This window comes from Anas platyrhynchos, chromosome 4, assembly GCF_047663525.1.
Source record: "Anas platyrhynchos isolate ZD024472 breed Pekin duck chromosome 4, IASCAAS_PekinDuck_T2T, whole genome shotgun sequence".
Taxonomy (NCBI): Eukaryota; Metazoa; Chordata; class Aves; order Anseriformes; family Anatidae; genus Anas; species Anas platyrhynchos.
The window spans coordinates 53,051,085-53,066,087 of NC_092590.1; the positions used below are offsets into that span (position 1 = coordinate 53,051,085).

The 15,003-nt window shown below is 35.1% G+C and overlaps 1 protein-coding gene across 1 annotated transcript in view; it reads left to right on the top strand.

Moving 5' to 3' along the window:
- NFXL1 (nuclear transcription factor, X-box binding like 1) overlaps positions 1–15,003 on the top strand; it is a 39,315-nt gene that overhangs the window by 9,047 nt on the left and 15,265 nt on the right. Inside the window, exons 12-18 of the mRNA XM_072037642.1 lie at positions 2,941–3,061; positions 3,657–3,813; positions 4,552–4,643; positions 4,914–4,935; positions 8,808–8,948; positions 11,210–11,376; positions 12,177–12,246. Coding sequence (XP_071893743.1) covers positions 2,941–3,061; positions 3,657–3,813; positions 4,552–4,643; positions 4,914–4,935; positions 8,808–8,948; positions 11,210–11,376; positions 12,177–12,246 — 770 coding nt within the window. The remainder of the gene's footprint in view (positions 1–2,940; positions 3,062–3,656; positions 3,814–4,551; positions 4,644–4,913; positions 4,936–8,807; positions 8,949–11,209; positions 11,377–12,176; positions 12,247–15,003) is intronic.

Below are 15,003 nucleotides of genomic sequence, written 5' to 3' on the forward strand. Positions count from 1 at the left end.
TTTGCCAAACGTGGTGCTTGTATAACTGTGTAATGCTCGACAAATCTTCTCCCTTTGTTGCATGTGGGCTTTTTGTGGGGGTAGTGTGTTTGAAAGATTTTTGGTGCTGGTTAGAGCCTGAGGGCTTACATAATGACAGCCAGAGTGTTTGCCCGCTAATTTTACTTAACAGTGTGTTTCTGAACATGCTCTGTGCCCTTTCCAAGTGCTTAATTCAAAATGCATTGTATGACATTTCCCTAAATAATTCTGGTCACTGAATATGCATAACAAAGTCCAAGTACATACAGAAATGGCTGTGCTGGTTGAGTCTGGATGGCTTTAAAAAAAATCCTAGAATGTAATGTGTGATATTAGTGGGCTAAAAAAGAAGTTGGTGGAACTTGAATATATATTGGTATCTTACAGATGTGAAAATAAAAACTTGCTACTGATGATATGAAAGATAACAAAAAAGTTTACTTCTCCATCCAGTGACCTTGGTTAAAAAGAACCTGAAATTGACCAAAATTACCTGGTAGCTTTTATCCAGTGATTGTTTTGACATTCCTTTGGTAGGGAATTAGATTGCAGTGACTGAGAAGGGGCAGTTTTCTCAGCAATTTTCCTTCTAGAAGCTGCTGCCCTGCTGAAATAGCAGCTGAGTAGAGTCTATGTAATTCACCTTAGCATTCTGAACTATAAATTGCAGCACCTCAGGAAATAATTCACAGCTTGTTCAGCCAATCTTGCTTTTGAGGCAGTGAGTCTCAGGAGGGTAAGGACAAGTAAATATGGTAGTTGTCCCAGTTAACCTTCTGTTAAATCTGTCATTACAAACTAGTGGTATGTTTTTCGTGTCCCTTCTCTTCCTTTCCTTTTCCCTCTCCGCCTTTCCCCTCTAAATCCTGGACATATTTTTTTTTTTTGTATTTTCAGAAGAAAACTGGTAACACTTTTTTTTTCTGCATTACTTTGAACTGGAGAATCATGGAACCATAGAATAATTTGGGTTGGAAGGGACCTTAAGGATCATCTAATTCCAACCCCTACTGCCATGGGCAGGGACACCTCCCACCAGACCAGGTTGCCCAAAGCCCCATCCAGCCTGGCCTTGAGCACTGCCAGGGATGGGGCATCCACAGCTCCTCTGAACAACCTGTTCCAGTGCCTCAGCACTGTCTGGGTGAAGAAATCATAACTAAGTCATAGAATAAAAGTCAGGTTGGAAAACTTCAAGGAGCTAAAGCTGCATAATATGCTATACTTAAATTCAGTAGTTGGCTTATATTTGTTCCTAGTTGTATCCTACAGCTTGGATAGAAGTGACATTAATGATTGTTAATAACAAAGTTATTTGAAGAAATTATGAAAAAATAATAAATATTTAAAAATATTTTAACACTAATAATTAGTGTTAAGTCTTGCTGGAAGTTGTATCCAGTGAATCAAATAACTATAGTAGCAGATGTAGAGAAGAAGACTACAATTTGTTGGAGCACACAAGTTAATCTATTACAATTTGTGATACCTTATTGTCAGAATGTTTAAAAATATTTCTAATGAAGATGATGATCTTGTTTTTAAAAATATATTCACGTTTTTTTTTCCTACACCCCAATACTTCTCTTTGTTCTGAGATTTACAACTACATATTTTATTGTCAACATCTAAGGCCAGGTCAGGTCAATTTTGCAGTGAGCTGGCAGATCTTAGTGACCACTGATTTTAAAGGAAATAGCATGCCTCCAAAAGTAACTTGCCAGATTAGGTTCTTTAAAAAGTAGCTGTTCTCACAATTGTTATTTTGCTGCTGATTAAAAGTAACCTCATCTATTCTGTTTTTACATGTCATTTAAGTGTTTAATCATGCTTGCTGAAATTCAGAATGTGGCCAGGGAATTGAAATGCTTTGTTTCCTACTATAGTACATTACAGAACTTGATTTGAGAACAGTGTGCTCTGACCCTAACTTCAGAATATGTGTTATGTAATCTCTGCCCTTCCATCTTGTTGGACATGTGAGCAGTTGTCTTCTTTAATAGAATGATGTGTACGCTGTGAGTGTATTGTAAGTAAATTGTAGACATATGTGCTGATAATATATTCAATTCTATCTACTTTGCAGTATAAATATTGTATACTTCCATCCTTTTCAGCAGCTTTTTGTCACTGAGGCCTGCTTCTTGAGGTGTTGCTCTTCAGATCCCATTAACAAGTCAGAATTGCTTAAAAAGTTGTGCTGTGAATAATACTTTCAAATAGTTGCTTTCATTAAAGTTTGAGATTGCAACATGATTAGTAAGCTAAAATCCCACATCTTCTAAGATGCATATACTTACTGTAATTATTCAGTAATAAAGCTTAACAGTTGGCACTTGAAGAAATAGTGTGGGAGAGCTATAAATTAAAAAAAAAAAAAGTTTTTTTATAAATATATTGGTTTAGTAGTAACTTCATAAAGGAGGAAGATCTTTTCAAAAAAGCATTAACTATATATATAAAGGATGAGCATTTCTTAATATTGTCCAAAATGGTATCTTACCAGTTTTCCAGTGTCTCTTTTTATCTTTGATGTATTGATGAAAGATGACATGTCTTCATACACATGTAAGAGTGAAATATAAATGGCACCATTTAAGTGATGTTTTGTCCAAATGGCTGGGCTGTAATGATGCTGGCTTCTTTTTAAAATTGGTGGGTGGAATTATTTTATACTTGATACCAGGTAACAGCTGTAGTGTAATCAACATTATTATTACTGTTCTTTTAGAATGTTGAAATTCTCTTTCCCAAGAGGGATTTGAAACTAAGCAGAAGTAAATTAACAACTACTTGTTATTTAGATCAGACAGAATAGGGTATTTATACCATGTGCATATTCAGAGTTTTATATTAGTTACCATTGTTTGTACGCAGTAGCTTATTCAGATGATCATGTTGTTAATGTATTTATTTTAGGTAGTTGTAATCCCTGTCCAGAGACTGTAGATGTGAAATGCAATTGTGGAAAAACTGTCATTAAAGTGCCCTGTGGCAGAGAGCGCACCATCAAGCCTCCCAAATGCAAACAGCTGTGCAGGTCAGTATAGACAGCCAGTGTGTTCTAGTTCTTTAGTGGTGTTTAAGGTGTCTTTAAAGAAAGTGGTAAAATATAACTGTTTAAGCTGCAGGAATGATACTGTTTCTCACTCTTCTGGGTTCTTGACTATGCAGTGCAGATTAGTAATAAGCCTTGGTATTAGACACTTCTTTATTGTGGTTTCATGAGCATCTTGCTACTGTCATGGGGAAGTTCTGCCCCACTGAGCACTTTTAACTCTTTACTCCCACTCCCTTCCTCAAGTCCTTTCTGGTACCTCCACGAGACTGTTTACCTAGAAATCTTGAATAGGAAAATGAAAATGTAGAGTATTTTCTGCTGAGGTGTAGCAAGATTGCTTATCCCATAGTAGAGATGAGAATGGAATTCCTGCGTGTAATATGCAAACCCAGCTTTTACTCTTAGATTTTGTGTAATTTTACCATAATATTAACCACTGAAGAAGGTGGTAATTTAAACTTATTTTTAAAAACAACACTTGTCTCAATTCATGTATTTTGGGCATAATTGCCTAGTGACTATAATTTCGTTATTTCTTGCTGTCATATTGATTTCTTCTTGGATTTTACTTTAGTCGACCACCTACATGTCATCACCCTACACAGGAGAAACACTACTGTCACTTCGGTCGGTGTCCTCCGTGTCGTCAGTCCTGCCAGAAAACATTAGTGTGTGGTCATTTGTGCCCAGTTCCCTGCCATGATGAGGCACTTGTGAAGCAAACTGGTTTAGTAAGTAACTAGTGAAAGACAGTGGTGTTATTTGTGTTATGAAGAAAAAGAAACAGTTGTTTGACCTTTAATCTTGTGGTGAAGGTTTTTGAAGATCACAGTAAATAATTGAGCACAGAGGTATGCGTACTGCTTAACTGAGAGATTAAGTGGTTCTAGTTCCTTTGTTACCATCTAATTTTGTAATATATATACTTGCGCAATTTTTATCAGTTACAATTATTCAAGAAATAAGCTATCTTTACTGGCTAGAGTTTTATTACAAATGTTTATTTTCAAATGTAAGCAATTGCTTTTGACATAGAAGCAAAAACTAAAGTTTTGGTATTTACCAAACCATCAAAGTGTGCAAAAATTAGAAGTGAGAAACTGCTTGACATATTTAAATATGCATATGTGCGTTTCATGATGATGATTTCACTTTTTTACTAAGAAAAATATTTTTATGTTTCTACCTCTGTTAAATACTTAGAATTATTTTGCATTTTTTTCTGATGTTTGTTTGTGTTTGATTTTACCAGTAGGGCTACAGGCCTTCCTTTTCTTACGTATAGCCACGCTAAAGATGAAATTTAAATTCTGCTTGGAGAGGTGATTTTAGGATTTCCATTAGTTTAAAAAAAAATACTAGAAGTGTATTTGTTACAAGTAGGATCTCTTTAGATGATGTTTATTTGAAGTCATGCAGATGGTTCCAGTAGTGCTTTGTATTCAATTGGTGGTGTACTTTGCTCTCAGCATCAGTCTGCAGGTCCTTGGGAGCAGCCGTCTGAACCAGCCTTTATTCAAACTGCACTACCATGCCCACCCTGTCAGGTTCCTGTACCAGTGTAAGTATTAAAAACAGAGAACAAAGTTTTGGAATAGAGTGTTTCTATTTTTTAGTGTTCTTGTAGGGATGAACATGAAAATCTTATGTGAACAATATTCTCATATTGGACATGCTTTTTTAGCAGCATGTGATGCCTTCACTAGCATGAATCACACTTATTTTTACAAATTGCCTTATTTTCCTGTGAAAAGCCGTAGTACTGTTTTAGGTCCTATATTTACTTTACAGAAATACATGTTTTCAAAATCTTTTTTTTTTTCCTTTACAGGGAGTGTCTTGGGCAGCATGAGGTGAGTCTGGACACTGGCTTTTTTAAAATGAAATATGAAGTATATCTCCCTTTTTCAGTCTACAAAAAAAAAAATATATTGAAGACAAATATTACCTGACTTTCTTACGTTTTAAAACCAATGAAACACCTTATCACAAAAGCTTAAATATCTGAGTTATTTTAGTCTGTTTTTGAAAATATATAAATGTTTTTTAGAATTCTTGGATAGAAATTAAACTCGTGATTTATGAAGCTGTTTGTGTATTCTTGCATAGTTGTTCAAATAGCGTTTGACTTGATTTTTGTGTGTTTCATTAAATTTGTTTTTTTCCCCCCTCTTTATTTTATAGTTATTCTTTTCTCCCTGTTCCACACTTTCCTCAGTTTTCCAGCAACTGATGTCCTTTGTTTGTTTTAAAAGGATAGCAAACGTAGTGTGGTACAGGAAAATTAGTGCACTAAAAAGTTATTTTCTTGATGTGCAGCCTTCTCCAATCTCAAATGAAGTCATTATGTATTCTGGTTTATGTTATAAGAAAATCTAACCGACCTTGAAGCTAAAATAACAGGCATCAGTATTTATAGTTGTTTCTGAAAGTCAAGCAATGAAAGTGCAGCATACAACAAATAAATACAACAAATTTAGTTTCACTTTAAGGAAGTGAAAAATTCTAGAAAACAGTAAACTTAAAAATATTTAAAGATACCATCTCCTTTTTTTTTTTCCTTTGACCTTCCTTAATAATCTTTTCTTCTCTGTTGTAATGGCAACCCAATATGTGGCAGCAACATCCACAGCTGTTTGTAACAAGTTTATACATCAGTAATCGATTCAGGCAATGCAGTTATTGATCCAAGCAGGCTGTGAATACAGCTTCCAATGCACTACTCTGCAGCTTGCTGGATGCTAACTCAAAATATGCTTTTAGAACTTTAAAATGACTAAAGAATAACTGCATTTTTGTTTGTTGTTGGAACAATGGATTTTTGGCTTTGCTTTTCACAGTAAAACTTCCAGATGTATCAACCACTGTTTCATTTTGAGTCACTGATATCTCTTATGATAGGGTGACATTTGATAAAACCCATCTTTCGTGAATTTACACTTAAACAAAACATAAGTTCTGTGCAATTGGCCCAACATAACTTGCTGTAGTTAATGTAAGCAGTTTTGGCACTATTCAGGTTTGCATGGATGTAAACCCTCCATAAGAGAGGACAGTAGCTCTTCTTAGAGAAAGTGGTTCCAATAACCACGTTTGTGACTGCTTATTTCAGAGTAACAAAACAAATCCCTTCTCTGTTGTGTATTAGTCTTAGCAGAGCCAGTCAATGGCTTTGAGTCATGTTTTTGTTACAGGTTAGTACAGAAAATAGAGAGGAATCTCAGGGAACATATACTTAAGGGATTTATGTTTTCTGATGCTAGTTTAAACTTTCCTTCCCTGAGCCAACAGGGTGCAGTGCTTCCTTCCTGCTGCACTTCAGCAGCTTCTGGAGTGGAATTAAGTGTCCTAATCTTTAAGACTTTGATAGTGGTAGAAGCAAAGAATGTTTTGTTTGTTAATGTGCATGTGAAGGGGATGTTTAACTATGTGGCTTAGGGACATTTTTATGTACCCAAGGTACTCTTACCTTTAAACTAATTTACTTTTGTTAGCAAGAGAAACATTTGTGTATTTCTGAATACAGTCTCTCCTGTAGTAGTTCCCAGCCCTTGAGGGGATTTTCACTGGGAAATTCAAGTTTCACACGTAATAATTTTCTCAAGCAAAGTTTTGCTGTGAAGAGGATCTTGTTGTTGTACTATACATCAGGTATCAAAACAGCCCAACATAAGTAATAATGATGTGGGAGGTACAAAAGAAAAAAGCTGGAATGAAGCAAGTTACAAGGACTTGTACTTTACCAAGATGCCTGCAGACAACAACTGGAAGAGTGAGTGAATGCAAGGGTTTAGGAACTGTACGCTACTAAAAACATGTTTGCTGTCTTTACATTTTCACTTGGACAATAATTTTAATTTGTGTAAATGTTTGATTTTTAAATATTGCCGAACTTTTTTATTTCACAGGCATTTAATTTAAAGCATTTGAAGGGACTGATTTAGTTCAACTTCTTGCAAGCCTATGTCTTTAGAGCAAGTGATTTATTACTTGAGACAACAGGCTTAAAACTACTTTTCAGAGTATGTAGTTGTATCAAATCTGTGTTCACTGAAATATGATTATAACCTAAAATTAGATTTGTTGTGTCTTATGCAGCTTTCCTTTAAATAATTTCACTGGGTCCGTTCTAAGTGGTTTTACATACATTTAGAAAAGTTAGTGATTCTTCATTAGATCTGAAAATTGAGCAGTACTCAATTCTGATTCAGATTGTAGATCAGAAAATCATGTATCATCACAGTTGCTGCCACCCCAAAATGAAAACTTGATGTTTTACTTTGCTTAGACTACTATAAGCTTTGGCGGTTCATAGCAGTAGCATACATGTGCTCTTTTAAAATCAAATTTGGAGATCTAATGGTTATATTCAAAATCTGATTTTATGGAAAAGCATTAATTAAAGCCTGTAGAAGGTAAATGAAGACAAAAAAAAATCTTAACTGGATAGGGTATTTACGTATCTACTGTATTTAATTATTTTGTAGTTGCCTAATTTCATTAAATGCTATAGAGGAAGGAAAATGTTCTGATTTTGTTTGTGAGGAGTATTTAGAATATCCTGTGAAATCAGTCTCATTTTCAGGCAGACAGAAGTCTAAATTCTTGGTTTTGTGCAGAGGGTGGAGAGCCAAGATGTTCAGTCAACTAAAGCTGTAACATAAAATCACAGCCTTAGTCAAGTCAAAGTGAGTTATGTCACATTACTCTGTTGTGTAATAATGTCAGAAATAGTTTCTCTTTTTCTCTGTGAAATGATCACAACAAAACAAAAAAATTGTCAGCATCACATAAGCTAATTCTTTTTCATGTGAATATTATGTAATGTTAGGAAAATGGGAGCACTGAGTTTCCTCTAATGTTTTTGATATGGAGGGTATTTATACCCTTCAGCTTTAGGAAAGTAACCTAGTTAACAAAGCTAGGAGCTATACATTCCATCTCAGTGCCACTGAAAGTTAAAGCCTCCTAAATAGATGCTCTGAATTGTACTAAAAAGCTCTGTTAACTGGAGTGTTACCCTCAAATAAGAAGGTAAGAATATATCACTCATAAGCAATTAAAATCCTGAGCCAGTCATTGAGCATTTTCTTCTTCCCCTTTCCATTTCTGTGAGTTATATTTGATATAGTGACTTTGCTTTTTAGAATGTCTGGCTTGCAGGTTGTAGAATTTTTTGCAGAATATTTGTAGAATTGTAAGAATGTTTTGGGTTTGTGATGACCATGGCACAATCAGCCTTGTGAAAACAAGCTGTAGCCAGCTTCTGTAATAGTTGTAGAGCAGTTTGGGAACCTTTAATGGAAGGCATGAGTGTAATAAAGAAAGGAGGGCTAAATAACACCAAAGGATTTGAGGCTGCAGTAGTCTGTTTAAAGAAAAAGATGGAAGAAGAAGGAAGATATGTTGTGAAAGTTAGCTTGTTTACACGTGGTAGAAAAGCTTGCTTTATTAATTAATCACTGTAAAACAAATGTGTGATTTTAGCGATAGGAACGTGAAGTCTCTATGTATTTAAAAAAAAAAAAAGTCAAATACTTTCCACTGGTTTTGTTCTTTAGCAAAGGGTACATTACAGAGAAATTTTTGTTCTAATGATACTGTATTTGTATGCATCTATCTATCTAGATATACACACTCTCTCAGAACGCATGTGCAGTATGTATATACAGACACAGTCTGCCTATATATATGTATATATCTCTTGTTTGTTTGTCACTTTCAGGTGAGTCCCTTACCGTGTCACTCTGCAGGTCCCTACTCATGTAAAAGACCTTGTGGGCGGCTTCTCAATTGTCAGAATCACACTTGCATGAAAGAATGTCACCATGTTACTAAAATCAACGGTAGTGCAGATGGAAAGAAGGTAGGCTGATTTTCTTTTGCTTTCGTTTTATTGTGTTTTATATATTGTTTTCAGTTTTAATTGGAAAATAAAGAATATGCTGCTGGAAGGCACAGGATCTATCTGAGATTCTGCTTGGAGGCTTGCATGTGATCTGTTCCCACTGATGCTGTGACATTTAGCTAGTCTGTATTCCTCAGACAATAAAACTTAGACAGCCTTAGGTATTTTATAAATGTGCACCTTTTTGTTTTACGTTAACATACTATTATATTGCTTTGTAGTCATCAAAACCTCTTGTGACATGGATGTTTCTCCTCTAAAGTTAGTTTTCAGAACCGTTGGGATTGAGTAACCTGTTGATAATACCTCTAAACAAATGCACTTGCAATCTACTGGGGAAGCTACTGAGATGAGGTATACATGGATGGGTTGAGGAGGCTGGCATATACTTGTCAAAGAGTACGGGCAGTGCTGAAGAACAGGCAAAGACTTAAATCACTGGGGTGATGCATTCAGGTTTATCAGTATCTGCTGGAAACAGTCATGAGACTGAGTTGCTGAAAATAATATGAAACAAAATGAAAAATGCAAAGGTGACTAGGTTTGAACAAAGCACATAGCTTGTGCTTTGAGGGAATCATGCTTTGGAGCAAAACAGCTTTATAAGATTTTAAAGCATTACTTCAGAAAAAGATTGCAATATAGTCTCTGGCCATTTAGAAAACTGAGGAAGCATTCAATTGGATACAAAATATAACTGTTATATTTTAGCTTAGTGTTACATTTTAACTTAAATAGGATAATTTACTTGTGAGTTCCAATCTTGAAGAAGTGTCATCATCTATTAACTGTATATATTGCAGTTACTTTATTAATTTATTAATGATTGTAGAACTTCTGACTGAAGAGTGTGAGCTGTTAAGGCAACTTGTGAACCAGTAACTTGCAGCAGCAGAGTGACATCAGTAAATCCTAAGTGACAACTCTTTAAATATCTCAAGTTATGACTGTAAGAGAGTGCTTACTCCTTGCCTAGCTCTTTTTTGAAGGAAACAATGCATTCTCAAAAAAAAGGGATGCTTTGTACCTGGGAAGTATGGGTAGATATCATTGTTCAATTTTCTTTATGTTTTTACAAACTCCATTTGGTTTTGACATTTTAGAGCTTTTGTTCTGTTATTGTGATAAACTAAATTGCAGATATAGTCAAAAAATGGCTGATAAAATTTCTTGTCTGTGTCTGTAATGATTTTTCTGTCTGGAATTAAGGTTTGTTCTGCCTGTTATGTTAGAAAATACAGTAGAAAGGCCAGCAGTTTGCTCTTACATGCTGTTAAATTTTATCACAGTTTTTAAAATGCCTTGAATTGCTGTTATCTTTCCTAGATGTTAATTTGGGGGGAGGGACTGTGTTTTGTAAATTATCATTGTACAAAGGTTTGTTTTTAAAATTCTTCAGCAAAAATTATTCAAATGTAAGCAGAAGAAAATAGGGGGAAAGCTGTATTAAAACTTAAAACCTTATGCCCTTATGTTAAACAGCAAAAAAAATGAAAACTGGCATGGAATTAGTCCTTTTGGAGAAGCATTGTATAGCCTCATTCTTGGGTAAATTGGCTTTACTTTGACTGGCTTTTGTGAGACAGCATTTGAATGTGGTGCTATGCCTTAAAGAGTGTGCTGGATAAGTTCAGTTGTTAAATCGTGTCAATTTGTCTGTGTATTTGCAGACTGGGGTTGTGGATAAGTTGTTAAGAATATGAATAGAAATGGAACCTCATTTGTCTTGCTAATGTTCATTTCATACTTTTTAGAAGATTATGCAGGCTATCATACATGTATGGAAATGGAATGACTTAGTTTGCTTTTTAAACTTCCACGCCCCTGTATTGCATGTATCATAACTAAAGCATTAAAATATTGTGTTGGGTGGGAAGAGATGTATGAATATGAAATTATTTTTCTGAGAGTTTTCCACAGAGTGTTAACAGACTTAACAGCAATTTTCCAAAGCGCTAATACTGAGAGGTTCTTTTATGTCTAGGAGGCAAAATAGAACTTTGTTTTTGACCTACTAACTCTGGCATTTCTGCTTTTCTTTTTAAAACACATTTTAATAAAAACACATTTTAATATTTTGCTTGAGGGATATCCAACTGAATAGCTGAATTCTTTTGGTAAAAATACCCCAACTGTTTCTTCTATCTAAAGGCTTGTAAGTGATGTCTAGCAAACAAATGGTTGGTGTTTTCTTTAGTGCTTTGTTTTTATTTTGTTAGGCAGGTCCAGAATGTTTGCAGTGTGAAGAGGAGTGTACCAAGCCACGGCCACCTGGCTGTTCTCACCGCTGTGTTTTACCCTGTCATCCCGGGGATTGCCCATCATGTCTCCAGATGCTTAAAATAAAGTGTCACTGCAAACTGTCAGTTCTGTACATCGAATGCTTGTAAGTGTCAGAATTGGACTTTTCATTTGAATGCTACTAATTGGAAACCATTTGACGTGTATGGGGATGGGAGACACCTCTATGGCAAGTTATGAAACTTCTTTTAAAGGTTATCATTTGTAGTATAATGCATTGTTTTAAGATTTAAAATTTGCCAGTGTTTTTATTTGGTGTTACTGTACTAATATAGCTAAAATAACTGTATTTGTGTGGAGTCCCATGAGCAGAACTGATTTATAATGCTTATAATTCAGTAATATTTTGAGTTATGCAAATGTATAGTAATCTACATAATATTTAATCTATATATGGGTCTTTTACAGTGTATAAAGAATTAGAATTAATGTAGCTAGTATAAAAGATCCTTACTGCTAAAACTTTGAAAAATATAGACTTGTAAAAAAAAGTCCTTCAAGCTCTGTAGTTATTGGAAAACATTAATAATAACTTGTGCTTCTTTTTAATTATTTATAAGTGTGTGGGTAGAGGGAAGATAGGCTTTACCTAAGTATAAGGTGGGCTTGTGGATTTAAGCATTATCCTCTGTATGCATATTGCTCTGAAAACATTCATCCTACTTGTAGCCTTTTTTTTTTTGTGTGTGTTCCCTTTAAAGTACTGTAAATCCTCTTGATTTGTGTTCTTCTGATAGAGACATAGTGGATAGTGGCCACAGGATGTGGCCAAATTACCTTACTTTTCTTTACAATGAGATACACTTAAAATGCATCACTAACTGTATTGACTCCTCTTTTTTTTAAACTTTGGAATTGACCACAAGTACATCTTTTCCTTTATAGAAAACTAACGTCTGCTGATTTAAAAGAAAAGGATCTTCTAACTTCCTGCAAAAATCAGTGTCCAAAAGAGGTAAGCCATATTAACAAAGAAGTATTTGATTTGATGGACATCTGGAAGTCTGTGAATTTTACTTTTGTAAGGTTTTTGATACAGTTTCATAGGCTAAGCAAATTGAAGAATATTAGTCTGAAGTAATACACTAGATGGTAGATGCACAGGTGGTTTGTGAACTGTATCTGGAGGACAGTTACTAATGTCTTGCTGCCAAAGTTATACTGAATGATTCAGGGTCTGTCTCCAGGGCAGTACTAGTGAGTACTTTCTGTTCATGGCTTGCAAGATTAAGCATACAGATGAGGTTGAATGTGGAAGAGTATGTTCTTTAATGTGGTTGAAAACTGATATTGAAAATATATATCTCTAAAATAATGGGGTGTGGTTTGGTTAGGACAAATAGAAAAAATCGTGCTCTTCATTTTTCTTGTGCAGGGCTGTTAATCACTGTGTAACAATTTTGGGAAGGAAAAAAAAAGGGTGGGAGGGGGTGGGACTTGACAAGTGAGATAAAGTTGTTAAAGCCTGACTGTGACAGTGAAATGTTTAGTAGTATGAAGTTTAAGACAAGCCAGTTAATCTCTTTAAGAAGAGAAGAATAATATCCTTAATATATGACGTACAGGCTATGAATGACTGTAAGTGTCAGGAAGGTTCCTGTTAAATACTGCTTTTTGAGAAGTAAAGCTTGTAGAGCACGGGAAAAATTGGTTGGAGAAGCTGCAGAATTTTCATCAGTTGCAGCTTAGACATGTATCAGGATTAGTCCAGTTGTGGATGTTACTGCTGTAAGACATGAGGCATGGGCCAAATGACTTCTCCTGGACCTTCCCAGCAAGGTTACTCTGTGCTGCTTGTGTGTTTTCAGAAATCCATGTATCACTTACTGCGTCTTTGTTCTTTAGTTGTCATTCGTTGTGGTGATGCTAACACTCCTTTCTTCGCTCTGTTCCCCTTTTTTTTTTTTTTTTTTTTTTAGAAAACTAAAAAGTGGAAAAACATGAATAGTCAGGGATATTTTGGGAAGTGTTTCCATGCTAAGCTCTTCAGGATTTCTTAGAAATTTCTTAGAAATTCTGCTTCCCTGCAATAAAGAGAATGCTTGAACGTTTGAAGTATTGAAAATACTTAATCACATCATTATTTATTATTTTGTTATTCTGTTTTGGCCTTTTACTGTGGAGCTATGTCTTTGTTACCAGCAGTGTTTAGCTGGCACTCATAAGTAGTCCGTTTCAGCCCCTCATTCTCCACTGATTCCACTAGGCTCCTTTATGCTGGTTTGCCTACAACATTCTCTAGTCTCAGACTTACCATCTTACCTAATCTTCTTAATTCTGCCTCAATCAAATAAACATAGGTTCAAAACTCTTCTTTTGTTGCATTATTTTCTAGTGCTCAAGGCATCAATTTTGAATCCTTGCCATACACTTCTGGTTTTTGAGTAAATGCAAAAATTGATGGTATTCCTGTTTGTTTCCCAACAGTCTCTGTTCCTCTGCTTTTCAGACAAGATTGTTAACTCATCAATGAAACCCCAACAAAGTCTGTGCTCTGTGCCTACTGACATCTTCTGCTTTTTGCCCTTGTACATGTCTACGTGTGGTCTTCTCTATTCTGTTCATCCTCCTTATGTGTCTGTTTTGCACAAGTAAATGAATGTGCCTGTCACCATTTTCTCATCTGGATGTCTGAAAGTTCTCTTCCTGGCAGGGGAATGCTTTAGGATATTATTTCATTGTCCATTTACTTCTTAATTTAGTCCTTTCATTTCCTTTTCTTTCTTTGGTTTTATTTGCTGCAACACTTCCTCCTCTTTATTTTCAAGAGTACTTATAATCTCTTAACATGAACTGTGTGTTCCTGTACTTCAGCTTCTCTTCAAAGATTTTTTCCGTATCTCATCTTTGACTTTGATTAATGTAGCCGTTGTGATTTTTCTGGACATAATCCCAAAACACAATCTGTGGTTCAAAATCTGTCCAGTGGCAGTACTGAATTATAGCTTGCAGTTAAGAATTGCCTTGCTGCACAGATGATGCCTTTTTTTTAAACTGATTTCAGTGGGGTTTTGGATGGGTAGCTCAGAACAACAGAATTGGATAAAGCTTTTGTTTACCTTTTAAAATCCTCATTCCAAAAGATGCCTTAAAAATAAGGATTTATGCAGCTTCTGCTGACTGCAAAATCTTTTAGTGTAATTGATGATGCAAAAATACATACCCTTCTCTTCCTGTGTCTCTAGCTCTATTTCTTACTAGTTTTCTTGAAACAAAAAAGTATTAGTGCAGTCCTGCTTCAGTTAACTTGTATCTTTGTTTTATTGCTTGTTTTTTTTTTTTTTAATCCTACTTTTCCTGATCCTGTTTTGATAACTTCAAAAGTACTGCATGTTCTTCTGACCTTTTGTCTAAAAAAATTGTTCCCTTTTTTGTGGATATTGAACAGTGCTAGGAATACTGTATCTGTATTATGAGTATATTGTATCACTAGGAACTGTGGGAAAGCTGGCAGTCCTATAACACAAACGATACTAATAGCCTCTTTTAATGGAATCAATGATATTATAAATATAATTTGAAGGAGCAGTTTTAACAGATACCCCTTTGCTACAGTCCCTCTACTCCTACCCCAGCAAATACAGGTCAAGCTTGTTGAAGGGTCCTTATGACAAGAACTTACAAGCAACTTGGCCAAAAGATAAGGCAGATAAAATGCAGAATTTAGAACTTATAAAGTTCACAGTCAAATATTTCTGTGCAAAACCAAATT